The sequence below is a fragment of the Oryzias latipes genome, chromosome 5 (assembly GCF_053564925.1).
Source record: "Oryzias latipes strain Hd-rR chromosome 5, Olatipes_Hd-rR_3.1".
In the NCBI taxonomy this organism is placed as follows: domain Eukaryota; kingdom Metazoa; phylum Chordata; class Actinopteri; order Beloniformes; family Adrianichthyidae; genus Oryzias; species Oryzias latipes.
The window spans coordinates 7,499,321-7,523,514 of record NC_136241.1 but is presented as its reverse complement, the minus strand read 5'-3'; the positions used below and the strand labels follow the sequence as shown (position 1 = coordinate 7,523,514).

At 41.5% G+C, this 24,194-nt stretch overlaps 1 protein-coding gene across 2 annotated transcripts in view; it reads left to right on the top strand.

Annotated features, from left to right (window-relative positions):
- Positions 1 to 24,194, top strand: part of si:dkey-49n23.1 (semaphorin-3D) — a 79,828-nt gene that overhangs the window by 3,241 nt on the left and 52,393 nt on the right. For both annotated transcript variants that reach the window (XM_023954800.2, XM_078946968.1), the window contains exon 2: positions 23,131 to 23,374. In XM_023954800.2, coding sequence (XP_023810568.1) covers positions 23,188 to 23,374 — 187 coding nt within the window. In that variant the 5' untranslated portion in view covers positions 23,131 to 23,187. The remainder of the gene's footprint in view (positions 1 to 23,130; positions 23,375 to 24,194) is intronic.

The window sequence follows — 24,194 nt, the reverse complement described above, 5'->3', positions numbered from 1 at the left end:
GAAAAAGAAAATCCCAAAAACGACAGTCTGGATTGTGAGCACACTTTTCCTCTGCCTCTCCCTGTCCTATTGTCAGGCCAAAGTTAAACTGGAGAATCCTGCCATGCTGTGATTCTGCTCAGATGCACCCCATCTATCTTCAGTGAGCAGTAGCCAATCATAGTTTCAAAGTTGCTCAGGGTTTCATCATGCTGGACCCAGGGGCTGATCCCCTTTTAACCTCACAACATTTCCAGGCCAGATGAAAATGTCAGAATGGTATGAACACCCACATGAAAACTGTGGACACAGCACAGTTCACAAGCCCAGAAAAACATCCCTTTCATTCTGTGTCACGGACTTGTTTTCCTAAATGAATTCCTTCTTGTCTTTAGCCCACTAAGTTCACCAAAGCTGAGAAAATCCCCACCTTCAGAAGAGACAGAGTGAGGGTTTTCATGAGTTTCTGCAGCCCATCCCTATGAGCACGACAGCTGCTGTCCCACGGGCTGGGCCAGGCCAGGCCGGACAGGGCCAGGTCCCAGGGCGGGCCACTGTGGTACTTTGTGGGTTAAAGGACTGAAATTGAGGGGAATTCAGTTTACTTGCAGAATACATGCACTCACAAAAATTCCCTGAAGTCTATTCATTGTAAGCAAAAAACTCAGAAGTTGGAATTCTACATCCATCCATTCATGTATGCATGGGTTAGGAGGCACACACGCATGCATGCAAGCATACACACATGTATGTACATACACATACATACCTACATACCTACAGATACACACACACACAGACAGATTTTTTAGATAGAGCACTTGTATGATAAAAATGGTCTAAAAATTGTTCAGTGAGTAGAATTATTTCCACTAAATGCATGTAAACAAGTCACTGATGATCAGAAAATTATGGTTTTTGGGATACAAACCAGTTTGATGTCACAGTTCTAGTTTGAAGCTCTCACTGAGAAACTCTGTGCAGTGGAAAGGGTTTTCATGTATGCATCATGCAGAAACTTTGCCCCCAGTTGAAGAATGACACGATGTAAGGATGAACTGAGTGCATTTAGTTTTCCTTTCTCCTCTGCAATGTTTATGGAAAATGGAGTGATAAATTAAGACATTGATATGTGATTTTAGGAATTCAGACACTAATTAACTCCTTCAGCAAATATGGACATTCGAAAAAAGATAAATAACCAGAATAACCAGTAGCTGTTCTTTTCATGCAAACGATGCGGCTGTGCAATTTATAAAAAATGCAAGCATTTGCGTGTAAAAGGCTTAAAAAGACCTTACTTTGAAACTTTTGTCTGAAAATATCAGAATCAGACTGCTGCTTTCAGAAAAACTTACATTTCCTACAATTTCCTATCCTGTCCTGACGTTTTATTTTTCCTCTAAGGTTGATTCCTTTTTGGTCAAAAATTCCCACACTTGTAGATTAGAATCAGGTTGAAGGAAATCACAAAAATGTAATTTGACCCACCAAAAATGTCCAAAGGAGTTTTTTACATTTACATATGAAACAAATGTATGACATGTTAAAAGGGATCATTGTAACTAATACACAGACTTAATGTGAACACAGAAGTACACATTTTTTTTTCTAATTGTTTGCCATGATGTTGGTTAGAGAGACAGGAAGCAGAGCTGGAGGCAGCAGAGATGAAGATGCTGAGGTTCTCTTTGGGAGGGACCAGGATGGATCAGGAAGGAATCCATCAAAGGAACAGATCATGGTGGTTGTTCTGTTGATCAATGCTGGGAAGATGATGGAGACGTTTGGACCTGTTGAGAGGAAGAACATTGATGATGTTGGTGAAAGGATGCTGAGGCTTGAGCTACCAGAAAAGACCAAAGAGGAGGTTCATGGATGTAGAGCAGGAGAACATGAGAAAGGGGGATGCAGAGGAGAGGGTTAGAGGGAGGTGGATGTGTCTCCGTGGTAACTCCTAAAGGGAGAAGCTGATAAGGCAAAGAATATTTTGTGATTTCATCATTAAAACATAAAACAGAGTTTTCAGCACAGTCTAGGCTTTCATTGTAAAAACTTGACAGGACCTGTCAAGGATCCAAGCTGTTGTTGTGAACAGCTCAAAGCCAAAATGTTACTGCTGCTGAAAGCAGAGCAGCCTAGTGGAGTGTCATTTTAATACATTTTGTTTCAAGACAAACACAGAGTCTCAAAGGAGCAAACTGAAAAGAGACGGGGTCACTGAGTGACAGACAGCGTGGAGCGGACCACCCAGTCGGGCTGACATCAGTGTCTCTGCCTCACAGGACACGACAGCAGAAGGGGCTCAGATAGCTGGGTCACGGCTGAGGATGTGCTGCTTTAAGGCTAAGATCAGGGTCCAGAAAGGGTCAGTGGCCCGCTGGCAGTTGGGCCTTTTCCTCAAAGCAGTTTAGCTTGAATTGTCATTTTTACCATGAGAAAGTCCCACAGCAAACATTACTGAAGCACATGGTCTACAGCTGCATCGGTGAAACACTGATGTGAAGCAGGACATGTTCCACCTCTGAGCTGCTGCGTAATGACACGTGATAGAAGCTGGTTTTAGGCAACTGGGTCACTGGTTCTACTGTGGAGGCGAGGTGTGGCTTGTGTTGCAGTAGTGATCTTTACAATATAAACTGTTGAAAAAAAACAAAGGGAACACCACAAAAACACATCCTGTAAATGCTTTTTTCTTTGTATTGCTGCCTTTGTTGACAACACAACCACACAAAAATGATTAATGGAAATTAAATGTATTAGTCTATGGAGGCCTGGATGTGGATTCATACTCTAAGTTAAAGTGGAAAATCTCACTACAGGCTGATCCAACTTTGATGTAATGTCTTTGAAACAATTCCAAATGAGGCTCAGTGTTGTTGTAGCGTCCACGTGTGTGCCAGGATGACGTCCAAGCAACACCTGGGTTTGCTTCTGATGAGCCGGTGGATGGTCTCCTGGGGGATCTCCTCCCAGACCTGGACCAAAGCATCCGCCAACTACTGGACAGTCTGTGGTGCAACCTGGCGTTGATGGATGGACCGAGACATGATGTCCCAGATGTGCTAACAGGAACGGGTGGGCCGGTCCATTACATCAATACCTTTGTTTAGCAGAAAATGCTGACACACTCCAGCTCCATGAGGTCCAGCATTATCTGGCATTAGGAGGAAGATGTTTTAAGGCTATAACACTCCACACTAAACACTTTACCCACTTTTCACAGACATACATAAACATTTTCACACTCTTCTCTCTTGTCTAAATTCTCAAACTTCAAACTTTCATTGAAAAATAAGTGCAGGATTATAGAATGAAAGCAAAGATCAGATCATAATCAAAGATTTATGTAAAGTTGGCAAACTGCAGATAATGGCATAGAGGAGATTGATTGACAAGGTATACGGCCAATGAGAACGCAGAGCACAGTATGCTGTAAGAAAAACATAAAGGAACAGAAAAAAACAGCATGTTTCATCGTTTCCAACTGTGTGAGTTATCATGGACTATAGAATGTAGACTATCATTTTAACATCATATCCGTAGCTTGGTTGAGCCTGACAAGGACACTGCTACAACTACTACCATTAAACATAATGATGATGACTATGACAACTGGATTAATGTAATAATCTTTTTATATTTTCTGATCATAATCAGAGTTAAGTTAAGAACCGGATAGTGGTAACTATGCAAAATTTAAAATAAAGTTAAGTAAAACACAATAGGGGTGGGATTCTATAATTCCCTTCTTTCCATTCCTTTACAAGCATTAAATGAAGCTATATATATGACATATGTATGGTTCAGTTATTATGTGAAGATGACATTGCAAATTGGAGTTCTTTGCTTCCAGTCTAAAGGTGAGCTGCTGAATCCTGAACCTGGCTGTTATCAGGCATTTCCAGTTTCAAATGAAGTAATTTTTTGTTGATCGGCTCTTTATGAGTTGGTGAAAGCTCTTCACAGCCAGACTTTTACAGGTTTACGCAATCACAGGTAAAGATGACAGAGATTTTTCAAACAATTAAAGTAACTCAAATCCTCCAGCAAACATTCCCAAAGACGACTCTGTGAACAGTCGGCTTCCATTGATTCATGTGGCTTTCTAAAAGACTTACAGATTAGATTCATAAATACGTTGAGTTGTTAAAATGAGACGTCTTTTCTGCACATCAAAAGACTCAACAGAGGCACACATGGACAAAGCGTCTGTCTGACAAGGAACCGGGACAGACCCTCTGAACTCTATTGTCTTCCATGTTTGTCTAGCCTGCAAATTAATAACCATGTATCAGATTTAAAACAACAATGAAGTTTCTCTGGAGTGGAACGCTTCCTTCCTTCCCTTCTGAAACCATCTGAGCAAATATGGAGGCTGGCGCCAAGTGACTCACAGCAGGCGTGCCCACAAACGCACAGTTAGACAACGATGGACACTGATGGATCATGGTAGAATAATAGTCTCTACCAGTGACGTGCGGTGAGGTTCTAGACTGGTGGAGCACTGACGTCATTAGTCAGAGTTTCAAACAAATTAACCCACAAAGTAATTTATTCACCATTTGATAGCCAACAGTTAAAGTGTGTGGTTTAAAATCTCATTTCAACATTTTTCTTCCGTTAACAAATTGTAACGTGGAAAAAAAATAATCACAATTTTTTTTTTTTTTACTATTCCTGTCCAGCAACTACGCAAACAGATAAGAGCTGAAGGCCTCTTGTGCTCGACACATTTTACTGTTACAACAGGTGGTTATAACTCTCTCTCTGATTCATAAGGTGTATATTTGTATAAACCCCTTTTAGACCAGACGGAAAAGTAGAGGAGGGAAGAAGAGACAAGGATGTTATGGGGGGTGAGGGGACAAGAGAAAGAAAGAATAAGGGGGGTTAAGTAACTACAAAAGATAATAGAATCATAAAGCAACAAGTTGTTAGAAGATTATAATCATTACTGTTAGTCTCCCTCCCCTCATGACCCTAATAAATGGTCAGAGGAAGAAGGAGGTTAGGTCGGGGACAGCTCCTAGACTGACCCCCTATTGGTGAAACAACCGTCCCTCAGTGTTGGGCCCAGGTCTCCCCAGCCCAGGGGCCATTGCTCGAAGACCTGACCCCCCAGGTCCCACATCTCAAACCCCACACAAAGAGAGACAAGCCAAAAAGAGCCTGTCCTTTGGGCAAGCCCAGCCCCCACCTGGCAGAGCTCTGGTCAGGCCGATTGCCTCAGTGGAAACCCCAGCCCATCAAACTACCAAGGTCACATGCCAATAGTGAACCCACCCCCTCCCACAGAAAGCCCCCCCAGGACAGGGCTAACCAGTCCGCCTTCCCGAGATCCCGCTGCCATGGTAAGTGTCCCCCAGCGTAACCGTAGACAGGAGCGGCGGCGCCCAATCATCCCACCGCCTAAGTCACATGTGTCATGTGACAAGTCAAGGCTCGCAGGCCACATCTGGTCCGCCGTGTAATCTTATCTGGCCCTTGATATCATTTATACCATTGTTATTAATGGCCACTACAAATCCCATAATGCAGCGCTTCAGCTGACCATCAAAATGTAGATCCACAGTCACCAGATCTCAACCCAATAGATCCCCTTTGGTATGTGGTAAAATGGGAGATTGACATCATTGATGTGCAGCCGACAAATCTGAAGCGACTGCGTGATGCTATCACGTCAATATGGATCAAATCTTTTGAGGAATGTTTCCAGAACCTTGTTGAATCTCTGCCACCAAGGATTAAGGCAGTTCTGAAGACTAAAGGGGGTCCAACCCGGTACTAGCTAGGTTTACCTAATAAAATGGCAGGTGAGTGTACTATAATGCAGTGGCGGACTGTGCGTTACACACCCTGGCCTTCATTAGTGCCAGGCCTAAATCACTCAACCCCTCATTAACCATTTTACGATGCAGAAACGAGCCTTACACTGCATGTGGAAAATTCATGTAGCCACAATAAATGCCTCTAAATAAACAGAATAAACAAAACAGGAAAAACATCTCATTATGTAACGGCAGCCAGCAAAAAACATTGAAAATAACCACATATATTTTGAATATTATTTATTATATTTATCATTTCACTCGTCAAAAATCATGTTATTAGAAGACAAAATGCATCCTCCTCTCTCTCCTTGTTATGTCACCCTGGCATGTAGATTATCACGCTTCAGTTCCATCAAGAAGTCCTTTTCTATTGCCATCAATACCAGTGCTGAGAGCCGAGTCTGTCCAGTTGTGTTTCCGCGTAGGTTTGAATTCACTTTAGAGACGAAAATGTCCACTCGACAGACGCATTGGACATGTGGCTGGTCAGCACCAAACACACAAATCTGTATGGCTGCTTCAGGATTCACTCAGATTTTTCTGACGATGAAGTCATGGAGATCAGTGGGAGATTTACAGTCAGTTCTGTTTTTAGCTGAGTCAGATCAAAAAGTGCAAACTGTGCAAGGCTGCATGTGTCTTCCTGAAGCCAATCAGAAGGTCTGAATACTGTGACGTTGCCTAAGCCTGCTAGAAGGCCCTGCTGACACCAACTCAAAATCTGATTAGTAGAAAGAAATGAATGACAGACATTGAATATGCATAAGGGGACCTTCACAATGGATACTGATAGCCTCTTTAGATCTGATTCTACCTGGTAACAAAGGACAGCTGAAATGCGATTGGTTGAATGCTCCGATGTCTGGAAGCAGCATAACATTCATAAATACAATAGAAGGAAAAGGACTGAGCATTTGGAATGATTTAATGAGTATGCATGGACAAAATATAATTAACACACAATTCAGATATTTTTTAGGCCTTCAGAGGCCTGCTATTATGTACATAAATGCAAAACAATCCATAAGTGTTTTTCCAATGGATTGAAAAACTTATTTTTTGTTTTTTTCGCTTCACTCTGTTCAAATATGGCATTCTTCCATTTTCTCTGGAAGCCAGCCTGTCCTTATATAGGAGTGGGGATCTTTCAAACGCTGTTTTGTGGTAACTGTTGCAGGAAATGTTCCACACACGTCCAGCATCTGTCTGCTCCCTGCTGGGCTCCGCTCTGTCTGCAGACAGACATGAGTCAGGAATCACAGCTTACCCATGCCGCCGCATGTAAACATCATCATTGTTTTGTCCCTGTCCTCTGAAGAGGAGTTTATTTTACTCTGCAGACAGTGCAAGACTTTATTTTTGAGAGCATTGTTTCTGCAGTTTTGGGCACTGGTGTTTGTTTGTGTGTCCCATTGTGTTTTTGATTCAACCACAGTTTGGCAGATGTTTGAGCAACCAGGAGATTTGCACTTTTGAGCTCGGACTTTCTGGGGACTTCAAAAATAGAATAATTGAGTGGGGGTCATTCCATGACAGATTTACAGACCCACTCCAATGAAAATTATGCTTTTGGTATTTCTAACATGTCCTTGTAGCATTTTTCACATGATGAAGGACATATAAATACAAAAATTTAAGAATAAAACTGCATTTCTGCATATTTTTTATCCAAACCTTCTGTGTGTTCAGTGTTCCGCTCCAGCTGTTCCTTCACAGTGATGTTCAATCCTGGGGAGTGCATTACTTAAAAACTAACACCTATCAGGTATGTGGCCAACAGAAACAGTCTAGAACCACTACAGTCTAGTCCTGTCCTCAACTGAATTAGTGTCTCAGGGTTTGGGGACAACTCTGACAGGAAAGTGGTGAGTCTTATCATTCAGGTGGAGAGAACCTCTTTGTCCTCAACACAGCATATGGCTCTAAAGTTTGAAGATGTTCTCCTCCATTCTGACTATAAGAAAGAATTTACAATCCTAAAATGAACCTGCGCCGGGGCACTGTCACCAGGCCAGAGGCATGGTCTGAAACCAGTTGGAGGGAGGGCCGTGTCCTGTGTCTGTAAAGATGTTGTAGTGGCTGGTCATCAGTAGAGTACGTTTTAAATCATGCCTGTCCTTCCACCACCTGCAGCATAAAGTCTATAAATCTGAAGCAGAATTTGTTGACAGGTGCTTGTAAACCAGCCTCTTGAAGTCATTCAAACTAAAAGCCTCATTTTGAAAACCTTTCAGAGGCCGACGGTTTTCTGGAACAACGTGAAACTTTCTATGGAAGTGATTGTGTAGCATAATTAAAAATAAAAGTCAAAACCAGAAATGCTTTTTCATTTTCAAAAGGAAGCTGCATTTTTGACTCAAAATTAGAATGAAAAAGCAATCCACCAAAATGCTTTTTCATTTTCTTTTTCAACACCGCTTATTCTGTGCCTTAATTAAAAGGATGATGAAAATGGTATTTGACATTTCATTTTCAAAAGGTTCTCTGGTAAATGTGTAGCAAAATTCATTTAGAAATGTCTAATTTGACACTTAAAATGGATATACAGAAACACTTTTTCAATTTCAAAATGTAACTCCATCAAATGACTCAAAATTAGACAAAGAAAAAGAAGAAAAAGAAAAAAGCATTTTGGTGGATTGCATCTGAAAGGTTCAACCGTTTGCTAGGTTCCAAGTGAAAGAGTTTATGTTTAAGTGTGGAAGATCATTACAGTGTTATGGTTTGACTGTGGGTTGGCCTGAAAGTTCAAAGCACACCAACGCAGCATCAGGTCTCCAAGTTTATTTAGAGCCTAAAGAGTCCTGTTAGACCGGCACCATGTGACTGCCTCTGCTTTTCTGAGCATAGACCTATAAATGTTTCTCTCTTGTCCTCATCATCGGAGTGACAGCTGTCAGCAGGCAGGGCTCAGGCATCTTTTCTTTATCTTGACTTCTTCCCTCACAGAAAAGAGGAGGACTGAAGGGGGAGATGGGGGTTGAAGATGAGAATGAAGAAGGACTGAAGGAATGAGACCATTTTGAAGTTGAAGCTTCACACATATTCACGCCTTTGTTTGCGTGTCAGGAGAAGTCGCAGGGTCTGCCTAGGTGGCGGCCTCCCTGCTGGTTGGCGGTCTTTAAGATGGTTCCCACCAGATCCATGAATAGAAACCTTTTCACTGCACACCAAGGCGCCTAATGAGGGGTGCACTCAGTGTGCCAGTTCGAAAGGCTGCTCTATGTGCTTGGGGGGGGGGCATCTCTTGCATGAGTCTGATTAGGATCATATTAAGGCTTTGTAGTTGCCTGATAAATCACATAATAAAACCAGTTTCCAACCATTTCTGTGATTGATCAGTCAGAGCCAATTTGTTCAAACTGTTGTTTAATTTAGTGATAGTTGTAGTTTATTGCTTTAGTTTTCAGTTTAACGTTACCTTTTTTATTTGTTTGTTTGGTTTAAGTGGGTTGAGCTTTGTGGAATACTCCTTCTGGACATATTAGTCAGAAAAGAATCATTTTAAAGTATTATTAAAAAGTACTTATTCATATTTCAATAACAATTTCCCATGAAAATGCTAGAACCAGCTAAGGATGTTTATTAAAAAGTATAATCCAGATTATTCTAAGATCAGTGTTATAAGAATAACCAAACAACTGAAGCCTACAAACCTATAAGGCAGCACTTACGCTAACTTAGTTATTTTAGGAGAATCTTCAGACATATTCAGGGTAATTCATATTATTATCAGTAGAATGTACAGCAGGAGTTTATGTCCAACCAGAACCAGGCCCAGTAGAATCAAAGGGCCACTATAATATCTTCATAAATAATATAGAACAGACCCACACGAGTTGACTAATGACATTCAACATAACTGATCACTTACCAGATTTACACTGTTTAATATCAATGTGAGAACGAAAACAATACTAGAAAATCCTTTTGTAAAAACATTTGTAAATTAAAAACAACTAGAAGGAGCTGCAATTACAGAAAAAAATACAGGGTGGAATGCTATATAGCTGAATGAAAATGAAACTTGAAGGATAATATTTGGCAAAATAAAATTAAATAAAGAAATGATCAAAGTTTTCCATAAATAAAGTGAAAACAGCATAATATCTAAAAAGATATTTTTGTGAAAAAAGCAAGTGCTGGGTATCGAACCAGCGAGCTTCTGCGCCAAAGATTCCCCCTGTAAATCCTGGAATATCTAGAAAAGTTCAAGGATTTGAAGGACCAAAAGTCATAGCTGGAAAAAGCTGCTAAACATTTTAATAGTTGAATGACTAAAATAGCTTAAACATTGCAGAATGAGATAAGTGCCAAAAAATGGTAGAATATACTAGAACAAAGAAATAAATAAATAAAGAGAAACAGGAAAACAAGGGGTTGAATGCTTTATAGCATTCTACCAATGATCTTCCTCAATAATGACTTATTCAGACCAAACTGGAACCCTGTGTACAGAGAGGATATGAGGACTCTGCTTCTGAAGGCCTTTTAGAAATATTTAGCTCACTTTATCATAAGAATTACCCAATTTATAACTTCACATGTGCAAATGTTGAATCATTATTCATGAAGTGAGGGGCATTAGTAATGATAAATCTTTTTCTACCCTGCACCCCATCCCAGTCTCCTGCAGCTGACCTGAACTTCACTAAGCCTCTTAAATAAAAGCAGCCACACAGTAAACTCCACATGGCTTACACTATGTCCATTAATGGCCTGGTCTCTTTTCTTCCTGGTTCAGACCCGTCTCTGTATACTCCGTTATTGCAACAGATCACATACATTTGGGGCGCCCCGCCTCCTGCCAGGATAGCAATTGGTTCTGTGTGTGTGCAGCAGTAGGTACTCTGTGGGCTTTTTTACACTCATTATTGAAATGGTTTGTTAGGCAGTAACAAGTCTGGGGTCTCTGCCGGGTGCTCCTTTATCCACCACCAACCCCAAACCCTCAATGCAGGGGCCGGACATAAAAGCAGCCATCCATCTAACTCGACAGCAGCCACACACAACTAACACTACATACGAGCTACCGCATGCACAGAAATGCAGAAAAGCTCCTAGTTTCAGACATCCACCCACACAGCCTCACTAAACTTCCAGATTTCAGAGAGGACAAACACACACACAGACCTCACTGCTCTGAACAGAAAGAGCTGCTTAACCGTGAAGCTTTCTCATTTCAACAAAAACCAGCCAGCCTTTTTTTTCTGAAGCTCCTGCTGATAAAAAGAAAAGCCGTGAGAAGAAAAACAAGCATTCACACGGCGGCTGTAGCAGGAAGCCATCAGACTCAGGTCTGAACGGACACAGAGGCTGTCTTCAACAGGCCACCAGCAGCCATCTGCACCATACTTCATGCTATGGAGGAAAGCTGAAAGGAGCAGTGTTGCTTCTCCGTAGACTGCACAGCTCACCGGTTCATCAACAGCTGTCACTGGGGCTTCTGTCGCTCAGAAAACAGCTGGAATGATGGGGTGGGGTAAAATGGAGCGCCATGGGCTGGAAACTCCAAACAAGTTCAGAGAAGCTGAAAATGAGGAATTATATCGAATAAGGATCTGCTTTGACATTTTTCACAGGCAACGTCGTTCAGAGGAGAGGATTCGTTTGTTTGACATTCATATTTCTCTGTGGGCTAAAAAGCTCCAAACTGTCAACCATGTATCACCCAAACAAACCCAGCAAGCAGCTGTACCCCTGGTGAAACAGCCAGAGCTTTTCAGCACCTCACTGTATTTTGAAATTAGAACTGCTCATCAAAAAAAAACAAGTCTGTCTGCCACTTTTTGCAGCAGTTTCATAAGAACATGCAAAAATACATCAAATACTAAAGAAATTTGGAAAGTATTGAACAGTGTCATTAGAAAACACAACGAGAAAACAAATTATCCAGACTATTCAGTTGGTAAAAATGAGATATGCAACAATATTCAGGATATGACTAAGGAGTTCAATTCAGATTTTGTAAAAATAGGGCCAAAGTTACCCGACAAAATAAACTGTACTAATAAATCAGAAAAGGAAACTGTCGAACACTGCATAAAGACGAATCCAAACTCAATCTGTTTGAAACCAAAAGAAAGCAACAGAAATTCTAAAAATCATCAAAGAATTCAAAAACAAAACATCAACAGACGGTAACGGAATTAATATGATGGTGAGAAAAAAGAACCCATACCACAGGGACAAGGATACCCCCGGCTCAGGTTTGATGTGATCCCCGGCTCTTGGCCTTGCCAGAAAGCTCAGGGATCCCTCTCCCTGTGTGGAGAGAGCACTTCCGGGCCCAGAAAACCAGCACCCAGGGAACGCGGCCACCGTTGCCAATGGCCCAGTTCCCCCTACCAGGGATGGGGTAGGGGACAGATGGTCCAAGGTGCCACCTTCCTTGCAAAATGCGTGTGTGTTTGTGAGGGTGTGTGTGTGTATGTATGTGTGTATATGTTGGAATTTATATTTGGAGGAGTAAGGGGTGTGTGTACTAAGGGGGTGCAGTTAAAATTGGCAGTAAGGGCACTGAGGGGACATCTCTTGATTACACACAGTGATGTCCCCTCACCCTCCCAACCAAGGGGCCCTAAATGTCTTACAAGCGTTACAAGCTACTTATAAGCGTCGACATACCTGTTTCCACTGTCCCATGTGATCAACTCTCTGTGTACCCCATTAATTTATGATAACGAACACCTTGCCAGGCTTATCCTTTACTTAATGGATAATACCTGTGGCGTGGTCGTTGGCTTTTGAGTTTATTCTATAAGGACTACAAAGTCGCACACTGACCACGTCACAGCGGCAACACGGCTGAACTCAGCTGAGTTCAAATAAAACGTTCATGCATTTAAACAGTTGGACATTGTTTTTTATTTTAGAACCTGGCAGTAGTTGTACATTAAAAATGAGATTAGGGCAATAAAAAGAAAAGGCTGTAATTAATTAACTGTAACTAATGCAGTAATAGGAGAAACATTTACTTTCATGATGTTTTCCCACATTTTGGCCAGATGCTCTGCAAAAGAGGCCAGGATTTGCTATCTCCAAGATTCCTTTTATTTAAAAAAATGTTTATTATTTGAGGAAAACTGTAAAATAATCTTTTAGTCCTCGTTTCATGAAGTATGAGTGCAGCCTTCTGCTCCACGGGTTCTCGACACGCTTTGAAGACAAACTGCTGCTGCTTTGACTCAGACGGTGAGGAAGCCCTGGAGTGTGACTGAATTTGAGGACATGGGCTTTCTGTAGGAATGGTGGGGAGGGGGCTGTCTACTATTTGTCTGTGGCCTCATGCTGTCATCTGGAAGTGCAGGACATCAGCTGTTTTCCTCTTCCCAGAAACCCCTGGAGAGGAGAAGAGGAAGAACTGGGACCAAATTCCTGAGGCCTTGGTTTAAAAACGGGGAGGGGGTCATGGAGGGAAGTTACAGACGGAGCTCATCCATAGTAGTTCAATCCTCACATTGATGCTTGTTTGTCTGGACAGTTGCAGTCATCTTTGTGGGAAAAACGCCCCCCACCACAGACGTGTGTGTCACATGACCACACAGTCTTCCCTCTGAGGAATATCCTACAGGCTTATTGAAGTGGCTGAACTGTTTATCAGAATCTTAGTGGACTGAAGAAACGTGGATGTTTTCTCTGCAAAAAGCCCTCATGAATTGTGGGGTTCCATGCAGGTCAGAAAGTGGTCCCCGTTTACTGTTTTCAAACCAGAAGACAAGCCTTCTCTGGCATCTTAGTCAGTGACGCAGAAGAGACTGGGAGGTCCAGCACAGCGAAGATTCATTTCTACAGTTTGTCTGATTTATACAGCAAAGGGAGCTGCAGGTTTTCTGAAGCCAGTTTTCTGAATTCAGTCCAGAAACAAATTCTTAAAAATGAGGTCAGGTCTCAGAGAGGACAGAAGCCGACCATCTCACCAACGGCAGTAAAAAGCCTTCATGTCTAAAGGTTCATGCAGAGCCTGGTTTCATGGATCGTGTCAGACCTGTAAGTATTTCTATCAAATGTGTTGAAAATGAGGGGAAATCTGAGACATAAAGGAGCAGCCAGGCCTCACCAGGCTGCTCTCCAGACACACCCAAGCTTGATGAAAAGCTATGGAGCTGAATTTATTGGCTCATTGGGTTTAAGTTTATGCCTCAGAGCTCCTGCACTCCTTATCTCAAAGTACAACTAATCTCAAAGGAGGATTTGAGGAAGTCCCAGCTCTCCTGCATCAAAAGCTTGTTCCATGAGGAATCGAAACGACCTGCTGAACTTTAAAGTTTGCTGTGAGCAACAGTCAATCATAACTAAGGAAGCAGAAACCTGCGAAAGAGATTTCCCAAAGACCCTCTCCACAATTCCTAACCTGTCTTAAGTATCATATGTATATGTATATCATATGTATCATATGTGCTGTTGGTGTTTCCAGCAGATGAAAAGATCATCTTTATAGGTGGACTAATAGGTCTGTCACAAACACTAAAGTATGATCAGCCAGTTGCACAGCCTTACAAAATGATGCTTCATAAATAAACTATAACCTGCTCTCCTCAGATCTTAACCAAACTCAGAAGTAGTTTGAGACACATAATTGTGTAAAAATATCTAAATAAACTTCATTTTTCAGTTACAAAGTATTTTGTCACACTGAACAACAGGGATTGATTGATTGATTTTTAATTTTTTACTTGTCCTGTCCAACAGCTGAGAAAAAAGATGAGAGCTGAGAGCTTATTGTGTTGGACCTATTTTACTTTTACAATAGGGGTTATGAATCTTTTACAGTAGGTGTATATTTGAATTAACCCCTTTTGTCACACGGGGGGAGCCTTCTTCCCCCAGTTGTGCCCATCTGCCTGCTCCTTCAGCTGGATCAATTGGATTTGAAGTAGGTGGAATTTTGGATCCAGTAGGCTCCTCTTCCCTACACGCCTCTCTTGGAGCCTCTGGAACATACGATACATAACTTTAACAAAAGCAAACAGTGAAAAGTCAAACAGTCCAATCAAATTTACATAACAGTTACTGTGACACTGGAAGCAGAATGTTGGAAAGAAGTGGCTTCACTTTTGTGTGTGTGCGCACATGTCTGGCTTTCTTTTAAGTAATCATGAAACTATAAGTTTTATTTAGGTTCCATATTGGCTAGATTTGAATTTACCAGCAGCAACATCAACATTTTCCCTTTCAACAGAATATGTGGTGACAGGAGTTTCTTCTGCAGCTAAAAAAAACAAGAACTATTATTATACAATAATCAATGATAATGGACTTTGTTTGCTGGCATCCTGCAGTGGGACTTACATCACGTCTCTGAGGCCTCCAGAAGGCTGCAGCCTCCTTTTCTGGAACCACAAATAGCAGACAGCTCTTTCCAGACATGGCCAAGAGTGCAACCTAACCCAAACAACCACAGAGTGCCGAGCAACATCACTTCAACTGAAACAGACCCATGTGCCAATGTCCAGGAAAACTAGATTGTAGATTTGAACCAAGGTGGAGTGGAGGAACGTGTTCCATGACTTTAAGATAAACAAGTTTTTTGCAAAAAAAAACTCCCTCAAAATTGGAAAAAAGAGTGTTTTATGAATAATATCCAAACTGTGGTTATGATTCCTATTTCTTCATACATAGTCCAATTTTTTAAAGTCACACTTTGTTCAGTTATAGATTTAGCTTTTGACACGGCAGTGCTGCAACATGAAGCCCTGTTAGTACTTCCTCATCCTTAATGCTTGTATGTGTAAAGGGGGAAATGAGCTGAAATGTTGCTGTGAGCTGCATGATTTTGAGAGCTGGACAGAATGGTGAACTCTTTTGGAAGGTTAAAGTTGTTGCCTTGTGACTGTGCGCTGTTTTTCTAGGTTCATTCATGTCTTCACCTTCAGCAGCAAAGCGAGTGACTATGGAGCAGTGATGGTCATAGAAAGATGCTTAAAGAACCTTCATACAGTGCGTAACAAAGAGGAGCAGTGAAATAGTTGGATGCAGATATTTGACCTTACAGCTGTTGGCCACAGACGCCAGCACAATGTCAGGAGCTGTTCAGAAAGATGAAGACTCTGTTTGGGGGGAAGACTCACTGCTTTTCCTCTCAGATGTCGAGCCAGTGCTTGCAAACGTTCAGGCTTTGCTTTCAGAGCTCAGTCCATTTTACAGAAGTGTTGTTTCTCATTTGACGCGGTCTTTTATAAACATATGATGGAAATGCATTTTCTCATTTTTCTTTATTCCTGCTGAAAGTTTCTGCTTTTTTAGTGGCTGTGTTTGCTTTGTGGACATTTGCACCTTCTCTTTTTACTACAGCCTTCTCAAAGGGATTCGGAGGAGTTGTGGAAGATTTTATGTCTCTCGTTTTTATTGTTTCTATCCACCTTAAGGCTTCCTTATGTTCTCCACCAGCCAAAATGTTGGATGGTTCAAAGTGTTTTCTTAACCCTTGTGCTATCCTAGGCACTTTAACATTGGGATTTGGGTCATCTAGACCCACTAGACAGTGCTCTGAACCTTTTTTCTTCAATGATTTGTGATCTTCACTGGTGTCCATGGATTACATGAAATCTTTCCACCTTTATCCCCCTTTGTCACACTCAAAAAAAGGAAATTACCAGCCAATTAAGTTAACGAAAAAGTAACTTGTCATTTCAACCAGAAAATTTTATGTTTGTAAATCTTACGTGAATGAATCATGTCGATTGTACATAAAAATAATCCATTTAAAAGTTACTAATTTCAATCATGTTGATCCAACATGATACCATTAAATTGGATGTATTAGTAATCGCAAGGAATTGTGGGATACCATTTTCTTTGTCTATCTGGGCAGATTGGGGTCTAAGTGTGAGTTTTTGTCCATGGGTTTTATTGTCTAGCTGTTTTACTCTGTTTTAACTAGTGATTTAAACTGTTAAGTTTATTTTTTTTTGCACCATGAGTTAAAGTTTGGTAGAGGATGAAGACCAACCCCCTTGTGTGGCAAACTGTTAATGTTCCAATACTTAACACAGAGTTCGCGGTAATTGAGCTCCTGTCTTGTGATGTGGGACTTTGCTGGGTAATGCATGTCTTTGATGTGAAAATTAAAAGACCCATTGGTTGTAACTTTGGAACGACATATCAATTACAGATGAATAAATAAAATTATAGAAATAAATAGAAATACAAGTTAAATAAACTTAATTTACTTATGTGTGACCAATTGAAGTGATTCAATTAAATTGGATCAACTTTTTTCTTTTTAGAGTGAGCAACAATATCAATTTAAAGTTGGGTGCAACTGCTCTATTTAAATTGAATCAACTTAAATTTATTAGTTTGAACCTAAATACATTAAGTTGACCCAACCTAAATTCATTAAGTTGAGCCAACCTAAATAAATTAAGTAGGACCAACATGATTCATTTTTGTTCAAGTAACGCAATCTAATCATGTGGAAATCCTTTCCATAATTTTTTTATGTTCATTCAAAGTGAACGTTTTTTGAGTGCATGGTAGGGAGAACACGTCCTATGGTCATCTGGAGACCATAGGATAACACAAGGGTTAAAAGAGGTTCCTGTTGGGTTGATGGATTCCCTGAATTGCCTTTTGTTTTTACAGTAAGAGACGCTGTTATAAAGCAGGTGCTTGAGAAGTGCTAATTTGATCCAGATGTAAAGATGAGACATAGGAATGTTCTGTACTTAGCTAATGCATTGGCTGGTTTTTGATGCTGTCAGTTCTGTCCGGACGTTGCTGTGTGCTTTCTATCTGCGCTTGTCTGGTTCTTGGTGTCGTTAGGAGCATCTGCAGGGCAGTGGGGGAGACCTGCAGATCCCCCTCACATTGACTGATGGTGGCCCTATTTCCAAGTCGGCATCCATAGCCAGTTTTGTTGATCATTTGAATTTGGGAAGTCATAAATTGAGGAAAGACGGCTGATTTTTTTCCCCCTTTAGGGCCATGACAGGAAAAGAGTCAGGGTTGCATATAAGAGAGAGTTATAAGGTAGATTAAGATTCAAAGGAGGAGGAAAAAACTGGAGCTTGTTATTGCTTAAGTAATAAACAGGGAAGATCAGTATATAAAGAAAAGTTAGTAAATCATGGTGAGGATTAGCTGTTTGGCAGGGAGAAGCTGTAAAGCCTCAGGGCTGGACGGATAAAGATGAAAACTATCAGAGGTGGGGAATAAGGAAAGCAACAAATGGACAGATGATTGAAGCTGTCACCAAAGACACAGAGTTAAAAGGATTGAACCGAGAGGATCAAGGGATAGAAAGTATGAGTAACAGGGGGGGAAAAGTAATATATGGAAAAGATAGCAGCCACCATATCTCTTTGCTAGTAAATCAGCCAAAAAGTTGAAATGAGATTTTTCTGGTTTTCCTCAAGTACAGCCACCTTTTCACCTTATATCATCCTGTAAACATCATAAAACTGCTTAATCCTTTCCACCAGGAGCGAGGCATGCTTTATTCTCCTGAGGGATGAAGGTCACAGAAAGCATGTGAGGCATTCAGAGAAGGGGCAGTAGTGTGTACAGTGCTGTAGCCTGACCCTACAGTACTGCTTTGAAAGTCTCCTGGTCTTTGAAGTATTACTGCAGTTTTATTGCACAATAGACTGGTGTGCAAAAAAAAAAAAGTTCTGTATAAAATGTTACTGTCTTTAACTTAAAGTAATGAGTCACAAAATGCAGAACATATTAGTTTAATTTGGCTACAGAGGGGCAGTTATCCTCCAGAGCAGGCAGGCAGAAGAGGAGCATCAGCGGCCCCTCAAAGGTGTCACAGCAGCTGTGTGGTAGATGCATGAACTTCACCAGGAAAACAGAATCCCTTTTCTCTGGATAGTTTCCTCTTTATTCAAGCACCAACTTTTTGTGTAAATCCTCAAACATTCCTACTGTGAAACAATAAAGACTTTTTTCAGACATTCTTTGGTCTTTATTTAAACCAAGGGGGGGTCAAACTCATTTTCACTGAGGGCCACATCAGCATAGTGGTTGTCCTCAAAGGGCCAGATATAACTTATACTTGTTACTAAATGTAATGAAAAATAAATTTAACTACTACTTAATGTTAAATTACTCATTATTTATTTATTATAACTTTTTCAAGTGACAAGATATGAATAAATACACACCATTTTTTAATTTTTATTTTAAGAAATCAAAAAAATTAAAAGCTCACACGGGCCACATAAAATGACATGGAGGGCCACATTTGGCCCCCGGGCCTTGAGTTTGACACATGTGATTTAAACAAACGTTTCCTTTCCTAACAGCAAAAGGGTCACACAAAAAGCTGCCTATTTGTTGGTTGTCTCATTTCAGGATTTTTTTTTTTTTTTGTAAACTAATAGTTTTAACCTGTCTGCATTCTTCCATTCAAGTAATTCAATTGAATTTCTCTCTTGTCTTAAGTATTACACAAGGAAAAAGGAAAACGACTGTTGGAGGACCACCAAGCCTCACCCAGTAGGGTTCTTTTTCAGTCCCAAGTATGCTCCATCAGGTGCGTGTGACAAAGTTTGGGTTTGCTCCACGTTAGACTCCTGTAGCAGACAAAAAACCACTGATCAAGCTGCTGAGTGTGCACAGGACCCAGAACCACCAACATGACATGAAAGGATCACAGAATATAAAGCATGTATTGAATGAAGTCATGAATGTTCACACTGAATATTTTCCCATTGATTACGCACAGTGTTTTGTCAGTGAAAAAAGCTTTAAGGATTTCCTTTTGTATTCGTAGTGTCTGTGTTTCTGACACAATAAAGAAAAACAATTCTTTTTAAAACAATTGATTTTTTAATAAACAAAGATTCCAACAAGTGCTCCGTGCCATTTAATGTGACATGGCTGGACTTTGAAGATGACTTTATGGATAAAATGAACGCAATAAGATCTAACCTTCTGTCTGTGCAATACACTGGCTTTAATAGATCACTTGCAATGAGGAAACATTTGGTAGTTTTGTCCTGGTTGATGCTCGGTTGAGTTATATCCCTAGTAAACTCCACAGCCTGCGTTTTAGATCCTGTTCCCTTTTCAATTTTGTCATTCATTTTTTGAGCATTTTATTCATCCTGATATGTAATTGATCTAACAAATCTATTTTAAATCACAATGAGTTTTAAAATAAATTTGATGAGAAAGAGAAGAGAACATTAGAGGGATGAAATGAGACACGAGGACGTAACACCATGGAGGAATCGAACTATTTAGACCAGGGGTCGGGAACCTTTTTGGCCAAGAGAGCCATAAACGCCACATATTTTGAAATGTAATTTCGAAAGAGCCATACAATAATGTAGTGTCTCTTTCCCACACTGAGGCACGGAGACTTAACCTCTTTTAAGGTTCTTTGTTCTTGTTATTGCAGACCGCAACAAACGCCGAACAATTCATTCAGCAACTCCTGAATCTCTCCCGCCGAGACGAGACGAGAGCGCGTCTCCCAACTTTATATTCACCTGCTCCCGCTGCAGCCCTCCCCTTTCCCTTATTCGGCCCATAGCTGAACCCCATTGGTCCAAACTACCTAACAACAGGCTGAGCGACAGAACTGAGAGCCAATCAGATCTCTGCTTGATGCGGTCAATGAACTCCAGAACTTTTAACGCGGCCCAACAGCCATCCAACTCAGTCCGCGACAATATGTTTAAAACTAAAATACAAGTGAATGTGTGCATTTGATGTAATTTCAACCTTTTTAAAGTACAATAAGTCTGTGGATTCTTTTTAATAACATTGTTATGCTGTTTCTAATAAATGATGAGTATTTCTCGTGGTAGTTTTGCTGATGGTCTAGTCTGGTTGATCCGTGGTGAGTTTCTGCTTCGTTCAGGCGTTGAGACTTTAAACGTGATCTTAGGTTGGTATGAATGTTCTGTAGATGTGACAAAGACTGCTCACATGCGGACCTGGAGCCAAACACACACTCACACGCTGCAGTGAGTGACAGGCAGCGGGTTTTACCTATTTACAATCCCTGCGCGATTCACCTGCTGCCTGTCCCCACAACACCTCAGCCCCACCCTCTGCTTTCTTCCTCACACATCCCCTCCCCGCATCTGCGCGCTCTTTCTCAGAGACGGGAGCGCGCAGTTTTAGGCACGGCAATTCACAGATTTCCGGGTGGTACAAACTCTGTGAATTAATAGACAATTTTAAACTTATACTAGTGCTGGCGCAGATTTGTCTCTCTAAGCACCGCTACTACTGCGCGCCTCTGCCATCGCATCGCGCACGAGAAGGACTGGTCTAATGAAGAAAAAAAATTTGAATTAAAGATTTGTCTGTGAGCCACATGTGACCATCAAAAGAGCCATATATGGCTCGCGAGCCTTAGGTTCCCGACCCCTGATTTAGACTGTTTTTAAACCTTTTTCTTTTCATCATCTGGACAAAAACAAGTGGGAAGACGTGAACTTTCCCATCTGAAGTGATGCTTTTTTTTCTCATGACGATCACTTTCCTCAGAGCGAGAAAAGACCGAGGTCGCTGCAGGCGCTGTAGCTGTTCCCATAACAACACTGGACACTTCGAACAACACCACTTCGGGAAGAGTGACACAAGCTCTGAAGCCTCTGTATCGTTTAATCCTCACTACTTTAGATGCAAAGAACGCCTCAGCATCTGCACATACAAGGACTGCCATCCTCTGCCTGGCTGCCTTCACCCTCCCTGCTGAACCTGGGACATCAGAGTCATCACATCATGTCAATTACCAATATTTGATGGAACGCAACACCAGAGTTCTGCATAACACTAACATGTTACTTTGTCCTGGATTTTCTTTTTACAATATATTGAGGGCAAATGCACACAGATAAGCACCACAGCTGGACTGTGAGACATTGATCAGTGAGCAAAGACAGTAGTATCAATGGGTGTGAGATGGCGGAGATAGACAGATTCAGTTTGTGACATTCAAGAACCTGAAGCAGAGATGCTCAGAAGTAGCAACTCCAAGTCTTTAGTTTCTAAACATGAGTTCAGGTTAAGTTTTGGAGATGAACTTCATCCGCAGGCCTAAGTCTGGGTCTCCCTGTGCCGGTCCCCAGCTCGGATAAAATACAGGGTTGTGCCAGGAAGGACATCCGGTGTAAAAAAAATCTTTGCCAAACTCCTTGTGAGAATCAGTGAAAGCTGATTGGCTGTGGCGACCCCTGAGAGGATATGCTGAAAGATGAACAACGGAGAGGCATCAGAAGAGGAGAGTTCCTCAGAGATTTAGTTTAATTGTGAGGCACACACATGCTCACAGACATGCATGTGCGTCTGTTGGATGAGCAGAGAGGAAATAACAGTTTGTTCTTTGTCGATCTCCATGTTGACAGTCTGAGGAGGCTGCTTCCTCCCGTCAACTTTGGACAATTGTAATGATCATGTGACGTTAAGATTTCACACAAGGTTTCCATGTTCTGCAGTTCACAGCTCTTCAAGCGGATCTTTGTTTAGATGTTTTTATTTCAACCCAAGTACAGATCTACAGCTGCTGGTTGATTGCTTCATTTTAATTGAATAACATAGTCTACAAAGAAGAAACCCCATAAATCGAGGGTATCCAGCCCAGTCTTTGAGCGTTTTCCATTCATGCTTGTCTTGCTGCCTCTGTGTGTGACACCCACAGGTGGGAAACACCTGATTCTGTAGTCAGTAGTTAAGGAATTATATAGTGGAATATCTGAGACACTGAATGGCAGTTTCTCAGAAGGCAATGTTCTGCCTTACTCTTTGTTTGAGTTTGTCTTTGCGTGGTGCTCTCACCGACACAGTGGCTGTATCGGTCACGTGACTTCTCCTGGAGTGAAACGCGCACTGACATGGGCTTTAACTTTATCAGCTAGTGATGGCAACACCGACATGTCAGTGTTGCCATCACTAATTTGGATAGGATTTTCTGCTTTCTGACTCTGTTTTTTGCATGCCGCCTGCCCCGACTCTTGCCTGATCCCTGACTATCCCTGCCTCTTCTCTGATGCTCTCATGCTCGTTATTGACCTCTGTCTGCCTGACCCTGAATTAGCTTTTTGTGGATTTCTTGCTGAGCTAATAAACCTGCTGCACTTGGAACCAGCCGTCTGCCTGTTCTTGTGACAGGCATGCTGATCCAAAGATGTGGTGCGTTATTCAGAAATAGTGCCGGTCCATGGAAAAAAGAAAAAAAAGAAAAGAAAAAGAAAAAATTCCTGCAACCACTTGTTGGGTCTAATACAGGAATTTTCAATGGGGTTCAAGCTGAACTGTCTTTGCTTGTTTCATGTTTTGCATGTTTTGTGTTGTGAAAAAGCAGAACTAAATTACAGCTGATGTTACTGTTGTTTCTGCTCTCTACCACCAGCTGAAGTGCTGTGATGCCTTCCATCAGTCTCTCTGTGGTGCAGAAGATTGACCAGAGATGAGCGTAATTGTTGCTGCTGTCATGCAACCAGTGGGAAAACTGCAATCCAGGAGGGGTGCTCGTCTTCAGATGCTGCTGGTGTGTCTCTTGCCTCTCCTGTGGCTGCAGCCTGCAACAAGTAGCGTTGCTGCAGACGCCAAGGCGTGGAGACAGACAGGCCCACGACTGCAGATCTCATACTCAGGTAGGAGTGGGCGTCCTCCTAACATGACCGTGTCACATTGATTTCCTTTTCGCTCTCATTAAGCTGACTATGATCTCGTCTGCATAGTGGAAGTAAATGCAAGCGGACCAGGGCCCCTAGACACGATTAGCCGGAACCGGAAGAATGATTAGCCGGACCCCCCCCCCCCCCCACACACACACACACAAACACACCTACCCCCCCCCCCCCCCCCAACCACCACCACACACACACACACCTTTTTTGGGGCCAAAAACTTTCCGGCATGTTAGAGTGAGTCTATTTGGGAGTTGGCGTCGTTGGTGTGAAAGGGTTAAGAGACTTTGCAGATGGGGATGAAAGGCGTTGCTGTAAACACAAATAAACCACACCTTCAATCCTTTCTCTGTCTGTTGAGGTTTTTGTAAAAGAGGTGGTGAAAGAGACTTGGAGTATTTGTAGTTTAAAGTGACCTGACACCTACTTTGGTCATTTATCAGATTTAATTATCTATGCACAATTACAGACACACAAATTAGATGCATAAAATGAAAGACAACATGAAGATTGAACTTTCACAGTTGGCTTTTCTTCCTTTTATCATAACTACTTTGGTTTATTAAACTGTTATTTTTCCTTAAAACTATGTTTTTCCTAAAGATTGTCCTCACTCCCTCTTTAAGTTGATGAACTTAATTTGTAATAAAACAGACCTAGAGCTGGTAGTGGCCTGCACAGGGAGGTCTAGATGGTAAATGAAGTATTGGTGGCAGACAGCTCTCTGGGACAAAAACATCACTTCATCCCGACCCATCACAGCTCAGCGTTATAAATAAAGGGG